At 38.5% G+C, this 19,751-nt stretch overlaps 1 protein-coding gene across 12 annotated transcripts in view; it reads right to left on the bottom strand.

Annotated features, from left to right (window-relative positions):
- LOC106068207 (uncharacterized) overlaps window positions 1–19,751 on the bottom strand; it is a 251,871-nt gene that overhangs the window by 80,860 nt on the left and 151,260 nt on the right. For all 12 annotated transcript variants that reach the window (XM_056019743.1, XM_056019744.1, XM_056019732.1 and 9 more), the window contains one exon: window positions 4,825–5,002. In XM_056019743.1, coding sequence (XP_055875718.1) covers window positions 4,825–5,002 — 178 coding nt within the window. The remainder of the gene's footprint in view (window positions 1–4,824; window positions 5,003–19,751) is intronic.

Below are 19,751 nucleotides of genomic sequence, written 5' to 3'. Positions count from 1 at the left end.
CAGTTTTTTGGACCGTAGTTAGCTTAAGAAAGGCCATGAAAAGTGTGGAGGACAGGGTGGAGCCCTGCGGCAGTCCATTAAGTTGTTGTTTTGGCTTGCTAAGGGAGTGCTGGTATTTTGTACGTGTGCTCCTCCCAGACAGAAAGGATTGTATCCAATTGTATATCTTTCCCCGCACACACATGGCTCTTAGCTTAAGATAGAGGCCTTGCTTCCACACACGGTCGTAAGCCTGTTTTAGGTCTATGAACACTGCATATGTGCTTTCAGACCTCTGGAACCTATCGGCCACCTCCTGTGCGAATATCGTGACCTGGTTGATCGGGCTCAAGCCTGCCCTAAAACCGGCCTGCTCTGGCGCAAGGATACCGGCACTCTCAAAGGACCAAACTAGCCGCTCGTTAACCATTCGCTCAGAAATTTTGCCAAGTGTTGAGGTTGGTGAAATGGGTCTGTAGGCGTCTTTACCCTTCTTAAGGACTGGCACAATGATAGCACTCTTCATAGCCCCGGGCAGTCTGGACTCTGCCCAGGTTCGATTCTTAAACTCCAGGAGTTTACCTCTTGCAATGCCCCCAAGGTGTTTTACCATCTCAGGGGTAACCTTGTCTGGCCCCGGAGCTTTTCGGTTTTTGCACTTAGCTATCGCTCTGTCCAGCTCAGCACGACAGAAGGGCGCGTTGCACGTTGCTTGGCTTTCAGGCTCATCTGGCTCCCTCTCGAGTCTTTTACGTTCTTTGTTGAGGGCTTTGGACATGGCTGTTTTCTTTTCGGGCTTGCTAATTTTAGCATAATGTCGATTTAGCAAGCCGGCCATTTTGGTTACCGTTGAAACCGACCCTCTGTGTGAGGATAGAGGGGCAGCCATTCGCGCTGTGTCTTTGGCCTCAAGGTTTCGTAGAAGACGCCAGGCTTTCGAGGAGTCTATCCATCCCGGCGCAGGCAGCGTTCCAATGGTTTGACCGGACGCGTCTGGCCAGTTCACTCGTGGCTCTACAGAGCCGATAGTACTCCCGCTGGATTTCAGGGGTACCCTTCCTTTCAGTAAGCCTCCGGGCTCGTTTGCGTCTCAGGACCAGCTTGTTCAAATCCTGAGACCACACGCGTTTCTGCTAACGCCAGGATAAGTCCGCGGAACAAAGGTCTTGGCCGCACCCAACATTGCTGCTGCTAATTCGCCGTAGATGGTATCGACGTTCCTCTCCTCCACCGCTGAATTCATTAGGGCAGCGTCGACTGCTGCCTCGTATGCTGGCCAGTTCGCCTTGGTGTAACTCCACTTCCGCGGAATTTACGGGGTTACACCACTGGCCTCTGGGAGGGCAATTGTGACCAATATGGGCCTATGGTCGTTCCCAATATCGTCCAGGACCTTGAGTTTTGTGAGCTCTAACATCTTGGGTATTACCCCACAGATGTTTAATTGTAAAATCAGGAGGGACCTAGTGTTTATGGGCTTAGTCCCTGGAGTGGGTTGAATCCCACTAGTGTCAGGATAGGTTGCTTGAGAGCCGGAGGCTCTCGTCACTATTTCACTTCCAGTCATATTTGCCTGCCGGGTATCTATGTCGGCAGGAGGTTGTGGCAGACTTCCATTAACCTTGTTCGAATCGGACCTCCGAAGGAGGTACGAATGCAGTGTTCGTTGAGAAGAGGACTTTGGTGGAGGAATTTTAGCCCGTTTGTCACGACCTGACAAATTCCCCCTCACCAAGGTCGCGGGGCGACCAGTAGTGGACTTTTCGTGCCCAGACCTGACGCCCAATACCTGGGGCGCGGAGCCTGTTCGGGTCTGCTCGTGCCCGCTTTTTTCCGTCTGTACTTGTCATATATGTATGGTTAAGGCCGTTGGCGGCCTTAGTTACTGCTCTAATGCAGCAGCGTGCATGGCCTATACTCATGTCGCCACTAAGGGCAAGGAAAAAACCTACGCCAGCAATCACCACCACAGTTTGGCATATAAGTTTCCTGAAGGGCAGGAGTGGGGTGGCGCGCGTTTTTTTACATTCCCAGTATTGGAACTACCATTTATCGCGGCGAATTCCTCCACTAGCGCACCAGGGAACGGGCTAATTAGAGTCTAGCTCGTGGACGCCAACCAGTGCGCCCGACGCAGCCCGCTAAGGCCGCGCCAGTCAGTCCAGTCTTTGTCCAAAGAGAGACCCGCGACCCGACCAACCCTCGAGTTGGTGTCCAGCGCTATCCGCTTTTCGGAGATCCCGTTAGGTCTTTTACTTACCGTTTCCCAGGGCCCCACATGGGGTGGGGGGGCTGGACATAATCCCTTTGATTGCCTTTTACACTTGCCGACTGCTCATTCATCAGCGGCAAGCAACCAGTACCCTTGGCCACCCCTCTGGAAAGCGGGGTGTTCACTCGGCAACCACGATGAGGTGGTACTGGAACGCCGAACACGATATGTACAGTATTTTACAAAAATAAACTGTATCTAAAATGAAACAATCAAAATATTACTACTGGATTCTAAATGAAAAATGCGACTACACTTTCTAAATATAACCACGAGACTGAGGAATTAATTAATTATCTCTTGCTCCTTGTTCGACACATAGCTTCTCCATTCCTACTTCTTGTCCTGCTTCCAATCAAATTAAAGTCTTCTATCACGTGACAACGCTTCTCTTGACTTGATTGACGCGTGTCACTATGTCATAGGGATTCCCAGGCTTGACATGAACTTTGAACTAAGTTATTATTATTATAAAATAAAATAAAATAAAATGTTTGATGAATGATACTTGACAAAGAGCAGCCATGTTTCTGTTGTGCCTCCTATATTAACATTCTTTTTACTAAAGATATAATTTTGTAAATCTATTTTTTTCTGCAACTCAATTTGAACATCAGTAATAGATGTTTAATAATTGTCATTTATATTAATTTTTTAAAACTTACATCCTAGAAGCGAATTGTCTTTTCTTCATAGAGCATTGTTAGGTGAATTTTATAGATATCAATGTCCTAAGGCAGTAATTCCTTTGTCAACAAACAAGTAATGTGAGATTGTAAAACTCTTTAAAATATATTTAATATCTCGATAAAAGAGAAAATGATATAATCAATAAAAGTCAATTTCTTTCCTTGCATTTGGAGGTTGGTTTCAATCATTTGTGCTAGATGCCTACCATGTAGTACAATTTTTTTAGCCTGCTTTAAGTCGTCGTCAACCGTTGAATCTTTCTGTTTCTCAACAAACATTCAAAAATTGCATGTAAGAGCTTAACAAACCGAGCAACGACAAAGCTCCTCAGTTACGCTGAACACCTATCAGCTCACAAAAAAAAAAAAAAGACTGGCATACGTTCTTCCCCAGCGTAACTGTCGGACCATAAGAGATCCCTCTTTAATGTCCATACCGACCTTCGCAAAGACATCTTGTTTGTAGTGCGGTCTTGCCACTGTATATTCCCAGTTTGGATAGCTTAGTATAAGCAGGGTAATATTTTATTTTGCTGGTAATTTATTAAAATATAAATAAAAACACATTTAAAAAAAAATGCTACATTTATATTTACACTTTACTGCTCCGACTTTTTTTGTCCAAAAATGGATTTACTGAAACCTTTTTTTTAGAATACTAACGCTATGTTTTTAGGTCGAATAGGGAAAAGTACACTATTGTTACATAGTCCATGCTCTACCCTATCCTAGAGATTTCGCATCACTTCATGTTTCGTACTAAAGCCATAATGAATATACTAACTGCAATATTAAATGTTAGAATGTTACATTTGAGAGGTTACATTACAAGGGCTTTATTCGAAGCCAATAATAAGCCAACAGTTTTACGCTTCATGTGCAATGTAAAACGACACGACTTGAGATGAGATTTTTCTAGACTGTAAGAGGACTTAAGAGACTTTCAGTTCTAATCGCCGTGTACAATTACATTTAGAACTCACAAAACACAAAAGCAACTCTTCAAATTGGTAGTATTTAGCCGATCGTTCATTTTCGTAATAAAAAAAAATTCCAAAATGAATTCGGATATATATTCTTCCTTAACAAATTTTTCAACCGTGCAAGGCTTGGTCATCTGGTACTTAGTACTAATTGATAAACTAAATGGTACATTTTTTATTGGTTCGTGTATTGTCATCAACTATGAATAATTATGCAAATTTTCAAATTAATCCGAAAATGAGAAGTGGGAGAAAAAAGTGCCAAAACGTGATAAGCGGATTAAATCCATATATACATCCAGATCTCTCATTAAGTAGTATTTATTTCCCTCATTTCGATATCAAACAAAATAACTAAACAACAATAATAATCTAAGTGATAGGTTAATATTAATTTGTTTGATTGATTCATGATTGATTCAATGAATAATAGTGCAAAGATTTAACTTTATGCAAGAATGGGAAATGTTTGAAAAAAACGTTCAAACTTTTTACCAGACAGACAGAGTGAGTTGATATGAGCTTTGTAAAAACATTAGTATAGACCATTACTTAAACTTAATACAAGTTCAGGACACACGTGTTCACTGTAAATTGAACGCCATGGAAACGAGTCTTTCAATAAGTTCTCAGAAGGATTTTTGGGGGTTAATTTACGTGTCTTAAATGTAGCATCAAGTGGTTTAGGAGTCATTCAGCCCATCCAAATTGAAGTCGTATGCTTCTACTTTTTATTATTTGTATTTTGGCTTACACACACAATTATGACTAGACTGTTACAGATACGACCATTGTTTTACTGAAAGAAAAAAAAAATCTTTGATGTTTTGATTTTGTTTAAACATAACAAAATTACACCCCTAGAGAAGATACCTGAAGAGAGACAAGAAATGTATCTTACCTTGGGGATAAACAACTGGTGGAGGCACCACCATCATCCTTTTTATTCCATCTGGGACAGATTTGAGTGGAACAGTTTCTATGCGAACTGTATTACATTGACCTCTTGTTTCTAGCCATTGACACACTTGAAGACGCGTATTATTTAGTGTAAAGTAATGCCCATCTTTCTCTACTACCTAAAAATATAAAAAAAGATATCATTACATTAAAATATTTGTCAATAAGTTATCAGTATTAACAAATTATTTATCTGTTATTTACTTTTCGTATCTTTTCAGATAGTATTATGTTTTATCTAACGTTACAGGTTTATTCTAAAAGGTTGCACTAGGTCACGTATAAAGTTGATATATAGATAGGATAAATGTCGGAGCCAAGGATTTTTTTGTGTGTGACATAGAACGTTAAGTACCGGTTCAGATTAATGACCCAGTACCGAAGCAAAAGACGTGATTTTTAACAAATAGCGCAATACTATTTACATTTAAGGCTTTTTCACTTTACCATTTCTCAAGAAATATTTATTCAATTACAATAACAATGGCAGGCTACTGTTAGGAAGTTTATTTTAAGAAATTTCTTTAATGTATAAGATAAGATAATAATGATGTTGTAATAATAATTCTTTTGCAATATATGTATTTTACAATGACAATGCTTATGAATATTATTATTAATCATTTCTGTATTACATGTATTTCTGGTTTGTTAGTGATTCTATAATTTATAGGCATTAGCAGCGAAGTCAAATAAGGATGTTTACTGGATCCCATCCCCTCGGATACACCTCTCACTGCTCATTCACTACGAGTTTGAGAAATGCATCGAAAGTATCTACTATCTACCTCCATTCCGGATTTGATGGACAACTTTCGAATATTATCAGACGAGGACCAAAACAAAAAATTAGGACAGCCTCGTAAGATATATATACTTTTTATGGATGACGCGACAGTAATGACTCACGGAGGAAAAATTCCATGCATTAACTTTCCCGTATCTCTCAGGTCTGGAAATGGCAGTGAGTCATGGACTACTCCCGCGAAGAAGAACGAAAATTAAATTCATGTCACCTTGCGATGCTTCCGGCGGATTCTAAATATCAAACAGCAAGAAAGAGTGTAACATCAGGCATAGTCTTCAGGCTTTCATGCCTTAAGTTATCATCGTAGGCACTTGAAAATAGACAAAGGACTGTAACAGGCCTAGATGCAGACCCAATATTGTCTTTCTCTGTCATGTGGTATGGCAGGATAAGGATTTTAACGCTAAAAGTTATTTGTTTCATTAAAAACAACAAGACTAGGATCTAGGAAGTGTAGCGAAAAGTAAACAGAAGACTTTTGGCAGCTCTAGAGTTAGGTCGAGTTTAGTTTCTGAAGTAGATATTTAGATAATACGACATTCGACGGTTCCCTTCATTAAGGATTAAACATCGTTTACAGTGTTTCTCTGTTATTTCGTTATTTGAGTGTTACCTCCGTTGAGATTTATCTGCACAAGACACATCACTGGTTGATTAAGGCACTTCTAGCAGGTAGATCATTAGCCAAAATTTCAGGCACATAACAGCCTCCTTAAGTTTCTTCGACTGTCTTTTTTCCTTTCGAGTCGTACTTCTCGTTATGATTGTCACAGCAATCGTCGCCACGTTCCTCCTCAAGAAAGCCACACCCACAAGACAACAACACAGCCACAGACGGCGCTACAACCTCAAGCGCCTCCGTCACCACTGTTTGTACAGCCGCAGTCTTGATTAGGTAACTACTTCCTCACCAACGAGTCAATTTGGCCTTCCACTTGCAATACAATTTTCTATATCTTGTTCCCCATCATGTTCATTTATTCATTTATTGCATTTATATCCTCCTGCATCTTGTCAAGGACTTCAACAATCTCAGGTTCAATTTCAAAATGGTAAACATCTGGGTCTTTGTCTTCATCAATCAGTGCATGCTGGAGACGAGCAGTTAGCGTCTCCTTCTACCGCCGAGTTTTAAACCTCGGTACCGAAGCTCTATAAGTTCTTTAAATAACTGCTGATCTAATTGTTTCACAGAATTTGTTAATTTGGGTTTTGGCACAACGGCACAATGTAGGCCAAGTCGTGCCCATAAACCCTCAAGGGTTACTTCCCCTTTATAGATCACGTGCTACGTTATTAAAAATAGGGTCCGTTCACAACTCAAATAGTAAAAATTAATATTATTTAATAAAATCTGTTGTAATATGTTAATATTTACAAGTACTTTGACCGATCTCAACTCAAATTTTAGTAGTCAACCCCATCTCTCGGATAAGCCCAGTATTTTCCCAGGGTCAACATAATCAAAAAGTGTTTTTAAGTTGTCTGTTCGAAAATATTTCCCTCTAATATCCTGCTATCTGGGGCAATCAAAGGGGATATGTTCCACTGTGAGATAAGTGTCACAGTACTTCACGAATTGTCAGACCCTTAGATATGTATCGACACCTGACATCGTGCACAATCATTCTTAGCTTGTTGTAGGTCTAAGCCTCCCACCGATCCGGCCACTCTGTGGGATTTTTTATTTAAGAGACTTGCTCAATGGGTGAGGTTAAATGTTCAATGGGTTCTCTCATTTGAAGGCCAACGTAAGGTTTTCGATCACTGGCGGATCCCTTTGAATGGGGCGGGAGAATTTTAGTAGAGAAACCAGTTTTGCTGCAAGTGCTGTAACTGCGAAACTAATACTTTCTGAGTTTTTTTAGAAATGTTTCCTATAGGCAGAAAGCTACAGGAGTCTCCGAGCTCATCAGCAGCTGCTTTTCCCATAATTGGCCCTGAAGCCTCTACAATTCAAATGTACAATCCTGGAATCCATGGCTTATTCAAATTGAACTACTTGGAAGGACTTGGAAGGACCCCGAAGAGGTTTTCCTTAATTCCTGTGACCTAATGTTGGTGAGAAGTCTTTCTCTCTGGAGAGCAACAAACCTTCCGGTTAAAGCCGAGGCTATTTCCTCCACCCTCACTTTGGGCACCTTCCACTTTAGTTGGGCTTCTTTCCTTAGGGAATTGATCAACCCCTAATTCAGTAGGGATGTGTATCTGTCTGAATTCTCCGGGAGGACCGAGTCAGACATGTTTTCTCCGAGTTCTTTCAAACTGTTCAGTCTCCATACCCTGATCAGCGAGCTCAGGTAATCTGTTCTTTAGTACGACTTTCATAACAGAGCTCTCTTTGGATGTGTGCTTCGTGGCGGTGTTTTCTTCTGAGTTGAAAGAGAGGGGGGTCGATGTGTCTGTCTGCGTGGCTATGGGCTTTCCTATCTTAACCACAGCCTGGGTGTAGGTCTTTGTCAAGCGGAATTGGCCCTTGGGAGGGTCAATATAGCCGATTTCGCCTGGCTGGTACATCCATTTCTTGCTTTGTAGTCCTGCACGGCAACCTCCTGTTTCCACACAGGGCAGTCCTTGGAGTAGGCTGAGTGGCCAGCGTAACCGTTTTTTGGCATTTGAACTGGGCTGTGCACCCCTTTTCCTCATGACCCTCCCCAGTACATCTGTCACACACAGTGTTCTTCTTGTCCCTAGCCAAGGCACTTACAGCACCTCATGGTGTTAGGGAGAAGGGCAGAACAGTCTGAACAGAAGATTGCGAGTTTGGATAGGAGGCACAGGTCTGTATCCGATAGTGCTGATAGAAGAGATGACTGTGGTAGCGGTAATCGCAGGTCATACGGAGGTAGAAGGACACACGCAGGTTATAGTGGTGTAAGAAGAGATGTTAACTCCAGTTGGAGAGAACAAATGTATGGGTCGTGTAGATAGCCTGTGAAACATAACACTATACGACCGTAGTGTGTAAATAAGTTGGATTTTATTTAAATTGCTTATTCTTAATTAATTGACTTAACTAGTAGTCATAACTAGACGAGTATTAGGTTGTTTTAAGGTATCTTGGAATATATGTTATAATATACATGTAATTTGGTTATCATTAGATTGGCTCAGTGTGGTTATTTATTTTGGGTAGTATGTATGAATTGTATGTATGGATGTATGAATAGAAAGGGCATTTATAAGCGACGATGTAGTTTTATCACGAAAAAGTAAGTTTTATAATTTATTCTTTGTATTTGATCATGATCATACATCAGTAAAGAGTTAGGTCGTGTGAGGACAAGTAAGTGGAGAGACAAAATTAAATACGCTTGTAAATGCCCGAAAGAACGTTAGGTGTATAGTGGAAGAATGAGTAGTGATAACTGTAAATTTATTGTACTAGGTGAAATGTCTGTTCCGACTTGTGAGGGAAAACGGAAACACTGGAACATGGCGATATGTTGAGCTAGACACACGTATTTGTGAGCAGGTCAGGAGGCTCTGGAAGACCTTTCTCTGCTCAACATAAAATTATTGACAGTAGACAGATGTTACTGGGTGGGTTTCATCTGTGACACCTCAGTCTACGACCAAGGGGCTAGAGTCACCTAAGTAACCAGACTTACTAGACTATACTAAATGAAAGCACCAACGAAACTTTACTTGAAATTAAATAAGACAAAATGAAACTTTATTTACATAAAAATAAATCAATAATAAAATATAATATATATATACATTCTAACCACTACAACTGAACCCAGCAACTAACTAAAACCCTCTAAATCTACGCCACTACAAACACCAACAAACTATCTAACACAAACTGATCAAACCAACTATCTAACTAACTCACTACAACTACTAGACTAGACCTAGATCTACACTAACACTAAAACAAGAACACCTTAGTACCTTACTATTTCACTAAGAACTAGGTCTAAGCCGACTAAGGCAACACTAGATTCCCTAGATCTATCTACAGAAGCAATAACATAAGCAGTAATAAATGCAGCAGAGGTTGTTATAGCAACAGAGTAATAGCAGCTTAAAGCAGCAATAACACAGCAGTAATATTCAGCAGAGTAATAGCAGTAAAAATAGCCTGCAACATAAAAAATACAAAACTATAAATACAAAATCATATATTCTATTAAATCTAGAACACTCAAAGCAGGACTGATGGGCCCCGCCATCTTTAAATCAACATGCTCAAAACAAAGCTGCCAACTAAAAAACAAAACTAAATTAAAATATATCTAGCATATTTACACAGTGTGACATAGATCTAGTAAAAGAAAATATAAAATATTTCTACACTTACAGGCAGTCCCAGGTACAGAATAATAAAATAATTACACGACAGACCACAAAGATCTTCAGCTGTCACACAGACAGAGATGCTGTACTGACCGTACACTGGTCAACTGTCCAAGAAACAGCATCGACATAGCAATATATACTATCCCGCACTAACCCATATAACTATAGGCGGAAGTACAATTATAAAATCTGACACCAACCTTTAAAAAAAGAATATACAGAACAGCTATAGCCTATGAAAATACACATTAAAAAATAGCTCTGGGAGCGCAAGCTCACTTATTGTGTCAACCCAAACGAACTATGTCGACGGGCACCTGCGGGACACCACATTGGATAGTACCACCTTGTTACACCTGAGTGAAATATATGGTCAGATCAACTTGAGTTTGGGACAATGATGAAGAAGTTGAAACCGCAAGCAAGACTCAAGTTGTGTTGTCTTTATGTTTCCCTACATTTTGGCCCTTGAACAATGTAAGACTAAGACAGTAGATAAAAAATTGACAGGCAATTTTTTTTTTAGTAGGAGGGGGAGGAATTGTAATGACATGATTAGAATTTAGTATTTGTTTCGGGAATAAGGGGAATGTTTTACTTAGCGACAAGGGACGTGACAGATCTTTAAAAAACAAGAACGCTCTATTCGACACTAGAAACACCACGTCTTTTGAAGATACAGACAGCTAATAACGAAGGACATTAGACGGATCCCTTTTTCAGTATTAAAGGTGTTTATTTTGTTAACACTCATGTCGACTACCTAATTTGATTGTTTTGGCCTTTCGCCGGTGTTTAACGAGTTGGTAAAGGTTACCTCCTTTTTACTTCATTGTTTGGATTTGACACGGCGGAAGAGCCATAACAGTAAATGTAAAAATAGTATGAATGAAGCCATGAAATCAAAATAGCTAATCTACTTAAATCCATTTTTTCAAATTAAAAATTTGCTTGTAGGCCTACATATATTTGATTAAAATTTGAAATAATTGGCTTAATTGTGTATGTTCATGTGTTAAAGTATAAAGTAGATTTAGGTAGACATAGATCTAGATCTAGACTAATCTAGAGTTAAAAATTGGCTTTTATAGAGTTCTTCTGTGCTGCGTGAAGGATTTGCTCTGCGCATGCGTGGCCTTTTTCATGAATGAATATAGGCCTATCTCAACACGGCTACGCAGCTTTAGCGAACAGCGAAAGAATGTATTAAAAATGCTTTAGAAAAACAAATTTGAATGTTAATTTGATTAAAATATGAAATGAATGGACTATAATTAGTATGTTCATGTGTTAAATCATAAAACTATCTTTGCGAAAAGAAGTTTTATCAATAAGAATTTTAGACCTAGGAAAAGACTCAGTAGAGAGATGTGTTAATGTGTAACCATTTGGTACTATCTAATGAAAGAATGTGCATGGGGATATCTAAATTCGCAGATATAAACAACGAATTAATGTAAAAATGCTTTTGAAACACAAATTTGAAAATTAATTTTATTAAATAATGAAATCAATAAACCATATTTTCTATTTTCATGTGTCAAAAAAACAAACAAAACAACTATAAGTGCAAAGTTTAGTTCTTAAAATTAGATCTAGGTCTAAATCCTTTCGATCTTTTCTCATGTCAACATTGTAAACATGGCCTAGATCCATAAAATACTATAGCTGTAATAGAGTTGGTCTTTTTTTTTTTGAGGGTCTTAAGTTTGTTTTAGGGCCATAATACATACACTACGGTCTAAGTTGGTACCCAAGAAACATTTCTGCAAAGTTTTATCAAGATTGGTCAAGCGGTTTTTATTTCTATACGGGGACATTAATACATACATACCTACGCGAAACATTCTACTTTATAGCATACTAGCTTTAATTTTACCCGGCTTTGCTCGGTTTTTTTTTTCCTACAAATAACATGCATTAATTCCGCTTGAATAATTAATGACGTGAACAAAAAGATGGTAATTTATTTAAGAAGTATATCAATTCATCTAGTAATAATAAAAAAAGATTGTCTATGATAATGTTAGCCTACATTTCTGTTCGGTGATTTCAAGTTTCTATTTAGATCTGTTTATTCCATTGTTAAAGAAACCTTAGCCAGTGTAGTAAAAGCTTCCCTTTATATCGTGTTTAAGTAATCAGCTCGAAAGTCTGGTTAATAGTTTGCTAAAGTATCCCCACAGATGAAGTGAATCAGACTATCCATACGATGTGTACACAAAAGTCAAACTCTGTGTGTGCTGTTACAGCCAGAGCTGTTTCTCTGAGTTGATCATTTTAACATAAAGCCTGTTGATATACTATGTTTTTGGTTTTGTGCTCAGCAGCAAATACAAACAGATTTCGTGGAGAACCCACACGGGAACATGCAACGTAAAGTTGGCCATGAGAGAAGCAGGGGGATTCCGGGTTGATTCCTGCAACTTTCAGTGACTGCCCCTGTGCTTTGTTTATTGTCATAGCAAATGCGAGCCGAACAGGAAACTGCAAACGCTTAAATTCAAAGGGCAGATCAGATGGTATGAGAGGAATTCTAGGTATAAAAACATCTTCTCCCTTGGCACAGCCAGTCAGAATGGTTCCTTTAATAAGGTTTGAAAAAAGATTTTTAATGACTAAACGGGTTCCATTGCAGAGCTTTGGAGGATCAAGATTTCTAAGGAGAATGATTGGAGTACCAATTTTGAGTTTAAGATTGTGATGTGGAAGTCCTGGTGGTTCCAAAGAATTCAGAAATTCTGCAGGATAATATAAAGCTTGTGCAAGGTCTAAGGTACTGTCAATCGATTTTTAAAGTTTGCAATCATCAGGCAGCTGGTTTAAAATGTCGATGTTGATTCTATTAACAGAGTCATTTGTAGGTGCAAGAATAGCTCGTTCACACAGCCACTCATGGTTTCTGAAATTTTCTGGTAAATTACAGAAAACATTAGATTTTAACTCTTTGAGAGACTTGACTATGTTGCAAAACTGTGAAGGAAAATTAATAAATCCATTTGAATCAATGGGAACTTTGCCGTCTCCAATTGTCAACAGTTGTTTAGAAAAATTAGCAGCATTTTGATCTTCAGAAAGTAAAACTCTCATATTTGTCTTAAGGGTTATTTTTTCGACATACTTCCAGAGGTATGAAGATTTAAGACAGGCGTTGAGCTAATCTGCAGGAGTTGACTTTGGAATTACTGGTAGGGTTTGTCTAAAGTCACCAGCTAACATGACAACTACTCCGCCCATTAATGCTTTGCTATTTTTCAAATCATGCATTAACATATCTACTGCTTCAAGACCCCTTTTGTGAGACATAGTACATTCATCCCATACTATTAAACTGCAAATCTGAAGAATTTTTGTTTGGCCAGAGTCTTTGGATATGTCACAAACAGGAGTATCACCATGAGCCAAGTTTAGTGGTAGCTTGAAGGTAGAATTTGCTGTTCTACCCCCTTGAAGGAGTGTAGCTGCAATACCAGATGAAGCCACTGCAAGTGCAATCTTGTTTTGTTTACTGACTTTATCAAGAAGAAGATTAATGAGGAATATTTTGCCTGTTCCCCCTGGTGCATCCAGGAAAACTATTCCACCTTTCTTGTTAGTAATTAAATTTAGTATAGTATCATATGCTTTTCTTTGGTCTGGCACCAATTTCGGTTCATTTTCAGTGATGAAATCGGAAAGGTCATCAATATTAAAACTACGCTCACGCAGTAATTCTCTGCAAAAAGCATTTCTTTCGGGTGATTTTAAGCCTACATGTTTCAGTTCTTTTCCAGCCATTGTTAAACATAGGTCTTCGAGGGCAATCAAGGCCTCATCATATATTATGTTTGAAAAATCAATTAGAATATCTGGATTTTCTCTTCTCTTTTGTAGAAGTATGTCATCACTCAGTGCATTTTTATACTTTTCCCAAAGATCAAGTGGATTTGGTAATCCACATGTTGTCAACAAAAGAGCAAAAAGATGGCGTACTCTCTGTGCTGTCCCTGTCTGAGCAGCCTCGGCCAGAGCTGCTTCCCAATGTTCATCGTTGTCTAACATGCCTCGTCTTTGGCAAGCCTCTCGAAAGGTTTGGCACACCACACCTTCAACAGTTTTTAAATTAGTAAAAGAGGTCGGGCCTTTTACAACATGAAGGAGCATGCGCAGATAAAAGCATTCTGCATTTGTTGGATGCACAGTGTAGACTCGTCCAAGGGCATTACTCATTTTTACTCCTGGATGATCTTTGACATCAATACCTTGCTTTCTTCTGCTAAAACATTTTTGGGATGTGTAATATTTTGGTACGTCACTGTAAAGCAATGTTTGCGAAAAAGGATCATTCTGACACAGCTCAAAAAATGCAAGAAGGGTAGATTTTGGTGGCTACTGTAACTTTTCTTTTAAGCTAGCTGCATCAAAATACATTCTTTGACCATTTTCTAAGTGCACACTGAGATGCACCACAGTTTGGTGACGTTCGTGTATTGAGAATCCCAATATCCGCCAAACAGCTTCATTGGAGCTGATGTATCTTCCAGATTGAAAGGATTCAATTTCATCCAGATTGGGTCCACTTTTGTTGAATCCAAACATTGCCTGGTCACTACCTTTGTTGACATACTTAAAAATATATTTGATAGATTTCACTGAGTGACAAAATTCTACAATAATGTGAGCACAAAACATTTTAATTAGCAGAGGATTATAAGGAACAACCCATCTGTTGTCAATTGTTATTTTCTGCCAAATATTTCCATTTAGTTTCCTGATTTTCGCGGTGTATCCTCCATCTCCTGTCTTCCTTCTCCTGTACAATGGATATCCATTTTCACTTGATTGCGTTTCTTGAATTAATCTTCTTGGAAATTTTTTGGAACGTTTTCCTTTTATTATGCAGGGTGAGATACTGTTAAAACCTCCACACGGACCATGGATCATATTCTTTGTCACGATATTAAAAAGTAGAGGATCTTCTTGAGGGTTCGGAATCTCAGCACTTAGCAATCTCAGTGGGTTTTATTTTATTTTTGAGCCAAATGAGAATGTGGGAGTGTGGAAGGCCCCGCTTTTGCCATTCAATGTTGTACATCCAGCATCTAGTTTCACCAAAGATTTGCGATTTTGTGATTACTTCTATCATTTTTGCCAGTTCTCTCTCAAAAACACGTGCCAGTATGTCATGACGGTTAGTTGGTTTCTTTTCATCTAATAGTGTCTCCTTTATTTCTGACCAAGCCGGATTGCACGTAAATGTAATGAACAAATCTGGTTGACCATAATTACGCACAAATGTCATTGCATCCAGGGTTTATTCATGCATGTGTTGGGGACTACCAGTAACAGAAGAAGGTAGAATTATCATTTTACCTAATTCATTTGGATTGGCATCATTTTCAATGGCATCTTTCAAATGAATGTATTCGTCTGTTCGAAGTTTCTTTTGGTTTAATCGAATGAACAATAACCTCTCACTTTCAATCTTAGCATACATATCAACGATGTATTGATGAAAAGATGTTGACACATTAAGATGTGATTGACTTCGCCTTCCCGCTGCATTATCCTAAATGCATAGTAATCCATTGCGGACACTTTCTTCTTTGGAACAGGGACTCCGGTTAATGGATCAACCCTACGGAATTCCAAAGTGGTATCCATCTTCGCCTTGCCAAAAGATGATTGGGTACTGCAAAGCATCGTACGACCTGTGAGTCTCAGCAACTCTTTGCAAGGTGTTGTTCCTCCTCTCAAGTACTATATCTCGTTTTCCAAATTCATTTCCTACCATCACAATGGCCACCTCATCAGTAATCGGAGCATTAAAGCGTGTAGGATGTTCTGTACTGGGTACTCTATCAGCTCTAATAATTACCTTATAGTCATCAGTTGGCATTTTGTCTAAACTTGTTTTAAAGAATTGAACATAAGGGTTATGTTGGTGTAGAAGCTGCTGCAGGTCAACTATTATGTCTAGTTGCGTGTTAAGTATCAGGGTGTTTCTATGCGAAGCTTCTTCGTTGCTGTTTCCCATAAAATATATTTGTAGGAATTGAGCTCGCTCGTTGGGCAATGGCAACAATGATCCAATCATCATCATCATCATCAAACTCCATTAGAGTGAGGGCTTAAGAGGCTCAAATCCTCTCTTGCAAAAGCCCTGGACAGAAACCCTGCTGTCTTGCGTAGTGCATGAATGTCGCCATACAGGTCGAGAATTTTGGGTTTCCCAGACCTGTCGAGACGGAGATCAGCAAGTCTGGGGCAGTCAAACAAAATATGAGGCACGGTTTCCTCTTCTTCCCCGAAGCGAGGGCACCGTGAATCGAAATTTGGCCATAGCAGCGAGAAATATGAGCCAACAGGACAGTGGCCTGTCCTGCACTGTGCTATAATAGCTTGCTCAGGCCTGGACAGCCTCCACCACGGGGAAGTGCGGTCAGGGCGCCTCATGCGCTCCCAGACTCCACGGGCTTTTTGGGACTTGTCCCAGCACTCAAACCACTTTTCCATTTCTGTTTTTTGTATTACAGCCAGGGCTTGATGAAAGCTTACAGCCTGATCAGTGGGTGGAATTTGCCCTCCCTGGTGGGCCAAAGAGTCTGCGATTGTGTTGCCAGTCACACCTATGTGACTCGGTACCCACTGCATTATTACAGGGGTGCCATAGCGTTGTTTGATGTTATGTGAAGCCATGATGACAGTGTTGATATTGGGGGGCCATGGTCCGGGGCTTTGCAATGGCAACAATGATCCAATAGAATGGTAGACTTGACCTTGACCTTGGCATAAACCCAGGTTCTTGAATTTTTTTAGCGCCAAATGATGTCATTTGGAAACACGAATTGTATTTTCTTATCTGTTGACGAAAATGCCTTGCTTTGGCTGTTTTTTCAGACATTAGAGATTTTAAAGGCTCTTGTGGTGGCTGAAGAAATCACAGTTTAACCTTGCCATTGGAACAGCACAGGCCGGGGGTTTCTTCCCTCCATTTTAATGCATGACAATGTCTACATTGAACATTCATCTTCCCTAACTCTACTTTTGGATGCTTGGAGTAATCGTATAGGGGGTTGTAATTAAAGGCAAGTCCTTTTAAATCGCTCAGTTGTTCACGTGCCCGTGACACACTTGTAGCATTTTTAATTCCAGAAAGCCTGATTTGCTGATGTTCAGACGTTTCAGCTAACCTATTAAAACGCCTTAATTGAAGTCTAGATGACTTTTCTTCTTCTGATTCCTGTTGTCTTAAAGTCACATTTCTCTCTTTGTTCTCTTGCAGCCTACTGGATCGTTCTTGTTCTGATTCTTTTTGTCTTAAAGTCACATTTCTCTCTCTGTTCTCTTGCAGCCTACTGGATCGTTCTTCTTCTGATTCTTTTTGTCTTAAAGTCACATTTCTCTCTCTGTTCTCTTGCAGCCTACTGTATCGTTTTTCTTCTGATTCATGCAGCCTTGCAGAGAAATTCCTCTCCCTGCTATGTCCAAGTCTCGTTGCCTTCTATTTTCACTTTCAGTGCTGCGTTGTAGAGCCATTTTTTTTGCCCTAGGTGTAATTTTTCCAATACATCTTTTTTTTTGGTGGCATAATGAACCTAAAATAAAAAAGTTGAATAAGTGACGTTTTATTGAATAGCCTTTTAACACAAACAGTTTTCTCACCTCCCATTTTCTTTTTTACCAATCCAAAAGGTAGGCTTCAACGTTCGAAAAAATCACACACGTTTCAAATAACAATAAAGCAATGATAAGACTTTTTTTTTTTCAAACAGAAATATACACAATTTAGCAATAATTACATCTATGTGTAGATCTAGTTATAAAATAGTTTTTTGCTTCAATTATTTACGCTAAATGTAGACTTTCGGTCCCTACCAATAGTAGTTTAAATGTTCTTCTGCAGAATATTGTAGATCTATAATCAGTAAAGATAGTGAGCTCGCTGTCTTGTTTACGTTTTAGAAATTATTGAATAGACTCACGTCTGAAACTGAAAAGTTATCTTTAGAAATGTAAAAGTTCCAGTCTCCAAATGAGAAGAAAATAGTTTATTAGATCTAGATCTATCAACGAAATTAAAGCTTTTAGATTTATTTTTAAAATGTGCATTGTTAATAAAAAGTATAGTCACGTATATAAGAGAGTAGGCTATATTGAACTCTCATTGATTTAAATTAATAAATAACGCAAAATAGAGTTTAATTATTCAATTTATTATTCAAATGTCAACATCTGTTTTTTTTTTTTTTTTTGTAGCTCTGTGAGTTCATGACCCCTTGACGCGTCGCCTTGGTGACAAAAAAAAAGCGATAAAATATATTTTATAATTAAAGCAAACGCGTAAATGTAACTGATAATATAACATTGTTAGTTTAATTTTATCTAGATCTAGATCTAGACTCTAAAAAAATTCGGATGCCATAGTAGTCTAGTCTATAACTATACACTTTAAGCTTGGGTCGACATATATAGATGTAAATCAACATGCTAAAGCCATTCACATCTATAGCGCATGCGTGACCTTTTTGGTGCGCGATATGAATGAAACATGTCAACACAGTAAATAGATATGTGTAGCTATGTTGTAAAGACGCGCAAGCCATGGAAAAGTGTGTCAATGCGGCTAAAGCTATTCGCATTTATAGCGAACGATTTTATGTAAAAAATGTTTTGTAAACTCAAATTTGAAGGTTAATTTTCATTAATTAATGAAATGAATATACACTAATGTGTATGTTCATGTGTAAAATGTTTTCTCAAATGAGAGCCAATTTAGATCTAGCATCTCTGCGCATGCGTGACCTCTTCGTCTTTCATCATTTAGATACATGGCATAGATCCATAAAATACTATAGCTTTAATAGAGTAGGAAAACTTTATTTTTTTTGAGGGTCTTAAGTTTGTTTTAGGGCTACAATACATACACTAAGGTCTAAGTTAGTACCCAAGGAAAATTCCTGCCTAGTTTTATCAAGATTGGTCAAGCGGTTTTGATATCTATAAGTAACATACATACATACATACATACACCTCACATTCTACTTTATAATATACTAGCCTGGCATTACCCGCGGCCTGCGGGTCTAAGTTTGTGTTTACTAATGTAGTGGATTGGATTTAGATGTATGTTTAACTTATCTAATGATCCTTTCACGTTATTTCTCTTTCGCTACGAAAATAAAATTATTTTGCGAAAATGGGTTTACCCGAAGTCGATACATTCAAATCTATTAAAAACGAAAAGAGCGATAGCTTTGTTAAATGAATGGAATTATAAAGTGAACAATTAAACGAAATAATTTTTAGTACGCGATTCATGAATGAATATAGATCTAGGCCTATCTCAACTCGGCTTCGCAGCTTTTGTAAACGAATGTAGTCTCTTAAAAATAATGCTTTAGAAAACCAAATTTGAATGTTTATTTGATGAAAATATGAAATGAATGGACCATAATTAGTATGTTCATGTGTTAAAGTATAAAACTATCTGTGCGAAGAGAAGTTTTATCATCTTAGAGTTGAATTAGAGTTTTAGATCTAGGGATGGGATTATAAAGTAAACAATTAAACGAATTAATTTTTAGTAAGCGATTCATTACGGTATTGTCTAATGAAAGAATGTTTGTCAGGAAATCTGCAGTCACAGATATAACGAACTAATTAATGGATCTTCTTTTGTATTTTCATATGGCAAAGTAAAAAACTATGTGCGCAAAGTGTATTTCTAAAAATTAAGATCTAGATCTAAATCCTTTCGTTTTTTTTTTGTC

This window comes from Biomphalaria glabrata, chromosome 2, assembly GCF_947242115.1.
Source record: "Biomphalaria glabrata chromosome 2, xgBioGlab47.1, whole genome shotgun sequence".
NCBI classification, from domain to species: domain Eukaryota; kingdom Metazoa; phylum Mollusca; class Gastropoda; family Planorbidae; genus Biomphalaria; species Biomphalaria glabrata.
This window is presented reverse-complemented; position numbering and strand designations above follow the sequence as displayed.